At 39.9% G+C, this 9,743-nt stretch overlaps 1 protein-coding gene across 4 annotated transcripts in view; it reads left to right on the plus strand.

The window, feature by feature from the left end:
* The first annotated feature begins 289 nt into the window (after positions 1 to 289).
* Positions 290 to 9,743, plus strand: part of LOC109915688 (COP1-interactive protein 1-like) — a 343,206-nt gene continuing 333,752 nt past the window's right edge. For all 4 annotated transcript variants that reach the window (XM_048610817.1, XM_048610815.1, XM_048610818.1 and 1 more), the window contains exon 1: positions 290 to 967. In XM_048610817.1, the coding sequence (XP_048466774.1) occupies positions 842 to 967 (126 nt within the window). In that variant the 5' untranslated portion in view covers positions 290 to 841. The remainder of the gene's footprint in view (positions 968 to 9,743) is intronic.

A 9,743-nucleotide genomic window follows, 5' to 3' on the forward strand; every position in this document is an offset into this window, starting at 1 on the left:
CTCTCTGTATCTGTGCTGTGGCCTCTCTCTGTATCTGTGCTGTGGCCTCTCTCTGTATCTACGATGTGCCCACTCTGTATCTGCGCTGTGCCTTCTCTCCGTATCTGTGCTGTGCCTTCTCTCTGTATCTGCACTGTGCCCTCTTTTTGTATCTGCGATGTGCCCCATCTGTATCTGCGCTGTGCTGTGTCCAGGGAGTCGCCCTGCTACACTCCTCCTGCTGGCGGCGCTGTGCGCAGCCATTGATAAAAGCGGGCGGGCAGCGCGCGAGTCAGACAGAGCGAGCGAGCGGCGGAAGGTTCGGGAATTGTTACCGGGGTTGGGGTGGGGAGAAGAAAAAGCAGAGCCGATTAAAGCCCACCGCCTTTCACCCCCTGGGGGGTATCCTCACACCCCCTACCCCACCGTCCTTCCCTCTCTCCTTCACCTCCTCTAGCCGCCATCTTCGCCGAGCAGCAGTAACCGCCATCGCGACTCCGGGCCCCGGCTGGGGTTTTGAAAAGGCGAGGGGCCGCCATCAACGGAAAGACAGAGACACCGAGCTCGGGTGTGTGGCCTCCCGGGAGCTGCTGTGAACCTGAATCCAGGCCCGGGGGCAGTGGGTGAGGGCAGACCCGATGATGTACCGGTGCCCTCCGCCGACTTAATCCGGGTGGACGGCTCGAAGATTCGGCCTGTTTTAGGCGGAGCAGCCCGCCCTCCGCCGTGATTTATCACGGAGAGATTCCCCCTTTTTTTTTCCAGAAGAAAAACATATCAAGAATTCATCGCCCTTTAATTCCGCGCTAGAGGAAAGTGAAGGGAGTTTGTTTATTTTCTTTACCTCTTTTTTTTAACCGAGATGTTGGCCGGAGCCAAGGACAATCCGTGCCGCAAATTCCAGGCTAATATCTTCAATAAGAGCAAATGTCAAAATTGCTTCAAACCCCGGGAGGTGCACTTACTGACGGACGAGGACTTGAACCAGGTGAGGGGGATGGTGTGGGAAGTTCATTCGTAAAGGGCAAACAGCATTACTGCCCTTTAATTTTTAAAATGCAACCTCTCTTTTGTTTTGCGAGAATTGGTGGCGGGGAATCTGGTTTCTTGTGTTACTCGGAGAAGGAAGAGTTTTTTTTGTGTGTGTGGTCGTGGTGGAACCGATAAATGTTGCAGATTGGGGTTTGTGTTTTGCCTCTGATCGTAGTTATCTTTTCTGTGGCTGGTTTTACTCCGACACTGACGGGAAGAAAGTGTCGAAAAGTAGGTTTTTAGTGGTAAACAGCCAGAACCGTTTCCCCCTCTCTCCTCCCTTCACCCCCAGCCCCAACTCCAACAAAAACACAAACACCGATGTTTGCCCTAATATTTATGGCTGCTGTTTCCTGCTTTTTCAATGATGTTTTTGGATTTTAAAAGAAGTGTAGTTTTCTTCTTTCAAACCTTTTTGCCTTCTCCCTTGTCTCCTTCCTGGTTTATTTTAATGTATGGATTTGAAATGTGTGCATATTTTTGTTTTTCGCTGCATAAATCTTCAGTTGGGGTGTGTTTTTTTTATTAGCGCCTCCGTCTAATCCTAACAGTACCCTATTTCGGAGAGATTTGAAAAATGGTGAATTGTTTGTAGATGCTTGTGTGTTTAAATTAGGATGTGCCAAAAGTGCCGGGGTCTACTACGAAATATATCGTTTCTTGACTATGGTGAGCAGAAAATAACGAGTTAATTTCTCTGTGGTCTAAATTGCTGCGAGAAATTGTCCTGCAACCACCTTCCTACTGTACCATGCTGCAAAACGAGTAGTTCCTATTGAAAATTTCGTGCGTGTGTGTGTATGTAACGTTGACGTTAAAATAAAGTTTGCAAAGCTCAGTGCTGTGTTCAAAATCTTGGGTACAATTCTTGGATAATTTTAGTATACTTTGCCATATTTTTGCCTGCCTCTTCCTGTCTGAAATGTGATGTAAATGTCTGAAATGAATAATTTGAAAAACCATATAATGCTTGGGAATCTGCACTGTGTTGTATTTTTGGTAATTTTCTCCAATTTCAGAAGCTGCTTTTTTTTTAAAAAAAAGGTTTCCCGGTACTTTTCTGAACCATGCTGTGATATTAGTTTTTTTTTATAGACCAAAAAAAATCGAAGTATATTGGTTCCCGGGACAAAGGATGAATGTAATTTAATGAATTTAAATGTAAACCTTATTGAATTTACAAAGAACAGCACTTTTGTTTGTACTAATAACTGAAAATATTTATTTTAGAAAAAGCTTTACTTCTCGAGATCAAATTGTAATAATTCAAGAAATAATTGAAATGAATCCAGAAAGTGTATTCTCTGCAGTGGTAATTTAGTAAGCTGTCCAGACTGTTTTAAACAGAGTGATTTGTTCCTACCATATTATGTTTCCCATTTCAATTGCCCTGGTACTGTCACAATTACAGTTTGCAGAAATGAGGATGAATTTGAACTTGATGACAAATTGAAATTTTAATGTTTATGGCAGGCTAAACTTTGTTCACTTTTTGGAAATGAATGAGACAGGTATTGTGCTACATACAAACGTGATTGTCTTGCCCTCATCAAAAGTTTAATGCTGAATTGGAGACTAATGTTGAAAACTTCATCCCCTGGTCAAATGATTTGCTTTTGACATATCATTGTTTATTAAACCCTCTTGTTTCCTTGTTTTGAATTGCCACCAGTTATTGCTGTTTAAATTTTTATGTAGTATTCAAAAGTTTTGAAAACTACATAAAAATGATTAACACTGTGATATAAGGAACAGGCGAGTCAGATTGTCATTGGACATTGACAAAGTCCAGTATGACTTTGGTTGTGTCATAGTTGATAGCTTACAATTGGCCATTGTATTCACCTAGCACTTGATTATGTTTTAACACTTCTCTAAATCTTTAGAATAATCAGTGATTGATCTGCAGGATGTTGTAATGTTAATAGATGTTATTTTTATAGAATAAGAAATAGTGTGAAAAATGGAGGTTTCCTTCAGTAGTCAAAAATTTGGTTAAACCAATTTAAGATTTAATATTAAATTGTGGACTGTCATGGTAATCCGTGATTTAACTTCTCATGTGAACTGCTGAGCCTTCCTGCAAGTTTGTGTGTGTGTGTCCTCTCCCGTTCCACTCTTTTGACCACTGTAGCACTCTGAAATTCCTTGTCAAGGCAAGTTCCATCAATTTCCTCCCCTGCAACTTCTACCATCCTTGTCTGGTTTGTTTCTCCTTCCTTGCTCTTTTGATGTTTAACGGAAAGAGCTTTAGAATCTATTTCTGCACTTGAAATGCAGTTGTGCTCAAGTGTCACTATTTGAATTATTTGCCCCTTGTGTAAAATGGTTTCTCAATGTTCATTAGAATGGCATTTTGTGGAGTTATGAACTTTTTTTGAGTTTGGACTAAAATTGTAACATTTTTGTGGCCTCCCAGGTTCAGCAGCATATGTGTATGACAGTTCCTCTTTAAAAAGAGGCTTGTGACCACTGAGGTCTGAGCTTTGTAGTCAAGTAAGTAGCTTTGAATTGTAGGCACTCCTATAATGTAAGAATGTATAAATATTGTAATGTTTGGTTGGGAGACTTAAATAGGATCACTGGGCATGGTACCATTGCCATATTCTACAGGCTTCCCAAGTCTGTTTCACTAATTTGTCTTATTGGTTACTCAATTTTCAAATTTTCTTCATTCCCCATTTTAGTTAACTCCTTACCACCTGTCTTTCTGTAGACTTCTATAAATCTGTTACATGAACACTGATATTTTGGCTTCTCTTTGGTGTCTGCTGTATTGTCTTTGCTCATCCCTTTTTTATTTTGATGCCCAAAAATCTCCAATTAAGAAGAATTGCAGAGCTTTGCATATATGCGCAGTTCCTTTTTTTTTCCTTTGTAGCATATTTTTAAGCACTGGAAACATTCCTTGAAGTTTACCGCACTTTATACAGCATTGTGCTGGTTTTAATTTATGACAAAGGCACAGCAAAATGGGCCAAAGTTTCATATCAAACTAGGATGATAACTCTGACTGATATCAGGAAAAACAGACTGGACCAGATCAGGCAAGATCAACACTAACAAGGTCAGCATTGATCTTGTCTCCTGTACATCCTATGCCCTCTCTTTTTCTCTATCATTTTCACAGGTCAAAACTGTTTCTCCCTATCTGCTGTATGCCTTACTATGTCCAAGTTTTTCCTCACTCATTATTCTGTATGTCCTTACTTACAATGATCTGCTTGCAAACAAAGCTTTTCACTGTACTGAGGTGCACATGACGACAAATCAAATCCGTTACTGTCTATTCTCTGGTGGAAAAAGCGGAAACCAGTTGACCAAGAAGTAAATGGGACTGGGTGGAAGTGTCCTGAGAGCCACACCTTGGTTTGGAGAGTGCAGAGCCAGGTGACACAGGCTCGGGCCATTTAGGACTGATTTCTTCATTCAGGGTGGTGAGTCTTTAGAATTCTGTACCAAGGAGAGCTGCGGAGGCTGAATATACTCAATGACTGAAATCAATGGATTTTGAGCTATCAAAGATAGTGCAGTCAAGTAACATGGATATTTAGATAAGCCATGAACTAGAGGAATGGTGGAGTAGGTGAAAGGGGTCAACTGGCCTATTCTTGCCCTAGCTCCTATTTCCTATATTTCTCAAATCCAGTAAAAGGGAACTGATGACCAAGCTGTCATTCTCCAACCACCACAGAAGCAATGAGAAAGTAGCAGGTTGTGTACTTGCCTCTTTAAAAATATAGCCAAAGTTTTCTGGAGAACATCTCGAGCTGGGAAAACTAAGCAGATTTCACAAAATCGTAGAACTGTTGCAGTGCAGAATGAGGTCATTTAGCCCAAACATGTCTGCATTGACTCTTCAAATAAGTAGTTCATTTTGAGTCATTCGCTTGCTTTTCCCTCCAATACTGCATGTTCTACCTTTTTCAGATAGCAGTCCAGCTCTTTGAATGCTTCAACTGAACTTATTTCCGTTGTGTTTCAGACTGCAACCACTTGGTGTTTTTTAGAACTGTTTTTCCTTGATTTACTTCATTTAACAATTACTTTGTGCCTATGCCCTCTCTCTTTCTCTATCATTTTCACAGGTCAAAACTGTTTCTCCCTATCTGCTTTGTCTTGACCCCTCATGATTTTAAGCACCTCCTTCAAATCTCATCCCCATCACCTTTCCTCCAAGGAAAATAGTTTTAACTTCACATGTCTGTCTGAAATTCTCATCTCTAGAATAATTCTCTTGAGTATTTTCTGTACTCTTGCCAATGTTTTGAAGAAACATTCTTAAAATGCAGCCACAGAACTGGATACATTACTCTAGTTCAGACCAAGTTGGTATCTTGTACAAGTTCAATGTAGCCTCAGCGAATGCTGGAGAAAGTCAGTTCTGAAGAAGTGTCTTTCTGAATTTGAAACATTAACTATGTTTCCCTTGGCAAATGCTGCCAGACCTCTTGAGTTTCTGCAATATGATTTGTTTCAGATTTTCAGCATCTGCAGTATTTTGTCAATATTCAACATAATCTCCTTGCTTTGTCCCTAATAATCAAGCCAAAGATTTCTGAGCTTTATATCACTTTCTCAACCTGCTCTGACACCTTAATGATTAATGTGCACATGCACCCAGGTCCTGTTACATTCACTTTAGAATAGCACCTTTTGTATTGTGTCTCCATGTTCTTCAGACCAAAATTAATCAGAGAACATGTAGCTCATTGAAGAGAAATGTGCAATCTTTCTGTCCATTCTACCAAATTGTCATTATGAAGTTCTGTACTATCTTTATTGCATTTTGCAATGATTTCAAGCTTTGTACCATCTGCAAACCTCCCTGTACACTAAAGCCTGGGACATTAATGTATATTGGGAAAAGCAAGTGTCCCAACACTGACCTCCTGCAGAACTCTGCTCCAGATATTTCTCCAGCCTGAAAAAACATCCATTAGTCACTTGTTTCCTGTTATTCAACTAATTTAAAATCTGTGTTACTACTAACCCTTAACCTTGTCCACAAGTCTGTCATTTGGCACTGTACCTTTTGGAAATCCATTGTCACCTCAGCTCCGTTGCCGTCGTCAACCCTCTGCTATTTTTCCAAAATAACGTTTTTTGAAAGAAACTTTAAACATTTTCTCTTAAGTCAGCATAGGTTTCTTTTAATTAACTTGCAGTTGTCCATGTGACTATTCATTTTGTACTAGGTTATTGTTGCTAGAAATTTTCCTCTATTGAAGTTAAACTCACGTGCTTGTAGTTGCTGCATATGCTTACATGTCTGCTTTTATTTAAAAGGGTTGAAATCCTTCAGTTCCTAGGCACCGTGGAGAGTCCAAGGACGACTGGAAAATTATGGCCAATGTTTCTGTAACTTCAATTCTCACTTCCTTTTGTATCTTTGGATGGATCTCATCTGGTCTTGATGCAGTCCACTGTAATGGAAAACATGTTCAATACGTGTCCAAGCTAGAGAGATTCTGTCTTGAATCATCAACAAATTGTTGAAGAAACTCAGCAGATCTGGCAGCATTTCAATTTTTGTGACTCTTCAGTTCTATACTGTGTGCCATGAAATTCTTCTTAGATCATATGTCTTGGCTTCCTCATTTGTTGCCAACCTTGTTTTAAACCTTCCCTCATACTAGCAAAAAACCTGCAAAGAACTCAATCCTATCTCTCTCTTTAGTTGCAGCCTGCCCAGTCTCTTTAGGGCTTCCAGCCCCCTTTTATGATCAGTAGGAGCTTGGGTGGAGTAAATATTGATTTTAACTATTTCCAGTAGCTGAAGTGTTGAATCAGAGGGCACTGATTTAAAGTGATTGACTTACTAAAGAATCAGAAGCAACATGAAGACAAACTTTTTATGTTTAATGCAATGAGTGGTTATGATTTGGAGTACACAACTTGAGAGGGTGGCGAATACCAACTCAACAGTAACTTTCAAAAGGAAGCTGGATAAATATTTGAAGAAAGATTGGGAAAGAGGAGGAGATTGGTTCTGCATCAGCTGTTTTGCAGAACAATCCAGGTAGACCCAAAGGAACTGTGCAGCCATCTGTGATTTGGTGTTCAGTGTTTCTAAGATGTCAGGCCAATTGTGGCCTTGGGAAGGAAAGATCCAAATAAAAGGTGATCGTAAGATTTGAGCAAGGTGCTATAAAATACTAGAACCTGGATCTGAGCAAGAGCGGTGTCTACAGAGGCTCAATTCTAATGCCTCTAAGCTTGATTGTCAGTGAGTTGCGTTGACCTTTGGACAGCTGTTCCTGGCCCACCAGATTTAATGAGAAAACAGGATCAGGGATGTATGGGCTGACTCTTTTCAGGAGAGGAAAAAACGTTTGAGATTTTGGTTGGGTACAAATTTTCTTGCTGGGCTATCTAAGTCATGTGATATGGTTGGAATGCTATGTGAATAATCTGGCAACAGCATCTAAAATGCAGCATGAAACTTCAAACAGAAGGAAGCCGATAATAGCAGCTGTAACCTGCAATGTAGCTAGTTTGGATCCAAAGTAATCCTACCAGTGTTCACCTTATCCAGAATGAAGCACGAGTTCTTAAACCATGGGAAAGTTGGAGGTGAGCAAAGATATCGCATGCTGTAACAAATATTGGGTTTTTCCCAGATCCTGTTCATTTGTGTTGCTTTACCTACACTGAACATTAAGTTGATTTTCCTGAAAATCTTATTGAATGTCACCTTGGAATTTGAGACATTTGTCAGAAGCTTGAACCTAACTTCACCTCATGCAGAGACCAAATGAGCTGCAGATATCATTTTATAAACCCAAGTGAGACTAGTTTGCTGCTTTGACAAAATTAATTCTGTGGATCTTGAGTACTGGAATGTGGAGGTGGAGAGAAATGGGCACCTTTTAATCTTGCTGTACGGTTTATTGCTTGTGCCGTGCAAGATTCCTTTTTCAAAAGTGTAAGATTCTTAAACCTTTGCATTTGTGCTTCTCCAGATGGAAACCTGGTCAGGTTGTGTGTACACAAAGCATTTTGGCAGGTATTTTTTTCTCTTGAAAGGAAGAGAGGTAGTTGTTATCCCACGTGATTACTGCCCTCCTCTCTGCCTGCTCCCCTTGTTCCTTGATTTTTAAATTGATCTCTGTTCCATAAATTAAAACACCCAGGTAAGATACTTATTTATTAGAAAACCTTTTTTCATCCAAACAAAAAAAGTAATGGCAAAATTATAGAGCATCAATGTTATCAATTGTGCTGTCATACTTGTTTGATTTATAGTCATTTAAACCATGAGATTGCTGAAGTGGTTTTGTACTGTACAGTTTCTTTTGTATATATTCACGTGATGGTCAGTTTTAAAAACATTCCTCATTTTCAGTGTACTTTATTTTAAACCTTTAGTTGGGCTGAATATTTTGTTTTAAGCTGAATTACCATGACCTGATTCATTGTTGCAGAAGTATTTGTAAATTCAGCAGATAATTCCATTCTGCCATACATGCCTGGTCACTTCAAACAACTGTGTTTTTTGGCTATTGTATAGCTGTACCTCGGTTGGTAGCACATTCACCCGAGTCAGAAGCTTTTTGGTTCACCTATCGTTCCAGAGACTTGAAAACAGATGCAAAGTCAAAGCTGACAGGCTGTTGTAGTACTGCACTGTCATGTTCCAGGATGAGAGAATAAGCTGATGCCTTGTCTGCTACCTTGATTGGCTTCAAAAGTGCTCTTTGACATCTAAGCAGGGGAGGTTTCCCTGTATTCCAGCTAATGTCACAAACGGTTATCTTGTGATCTCTTTATCTAGAAGGACATACCAACAAGGAACAGGAGTAGACCACTCAGCTCTTTGAACTGCTTCACCATTCAATAAGATCATCTTTGATCTGAATTTTAACTTCAACTCTGCACTCCTGCGTACTCTAATAATCTAAATGACCAATAACATTGTGGGATCCTGCTGTGTAAAAATTCTTACGTTTCCTATGTTACAACAGTGGCTATAAAATGTAGTTGACTTCTGAAGCAAAGGGGATCCTGAGGTTGTGAAGAGTGGTATAAATTCAGTTTCTTTTGTTTTTGTAATGATGACTATGCATGATAGAAATGCGAGTGACTGATGTTTAAAGTGGCAAGTAATAGTCAGACTTCTTTGCTGTTTTTTAACTAGTATTCCATGCAATAAACACTTTCCACAAGATAATGCATCTTTTGGTTTGAAGTGGAATGTCTGTGAGATCATAAATTCACTGTTTTGAATGTCTTGGCAATGGCAGTTTTCTTTCCTTATTCATTAACTTGGCTCATTGGCACTCATGCTTCTGAGTCTGATGTTCATTACACCACGGCATCATCTCTCAAACTAAGCTGATACATAATATAGTTGTTTCTGTTAATGTAGTGCTGTTTTTGGATGAGGTTAAGTCTTCAGCATTGAAGAAGAGCATGAAGCTTTCCTTTGCCAACGATTATCCCACAATCAGCACCACGAAAGACAGATTTCATAGAAGCTTCCTCTGAGGGCTCTTGTGTTGCAGTGATAGTGTTTCTGCCTTTGAGTTAGGATGCCTGATTTCAAGTCTCACCTGTTCCAGAGGTATATAGTAACATCTCTGACAATTTGAATAGAAAAAATCTAGAAATAACCTGTCATTAAAGAGAAATGACTGGTGGTGAGTTTAACCGGAGGGTCATCACTCCTCGGACAAGGGGTGAGGTTGAGAAAGCAGGACCTTTTTTTTATGGCAACCTCCGTTTGTGTG

The sequence above is a fragment of the Rhincodon typus genome, chromosome 23 (assembly GCF_021869965.1).
Source record: "Rhincodon typus isolate 14 chromosome 23, sRhiTyp1.1, whole genome shotgun sequence".
NCBI classification, from domain to species: Eukaryota; Metazoa; Chordata; class Chondrichthyes; order Orectolobiformes; family Rhincodontidae; genus Rhincodon; species Rhincodon typus.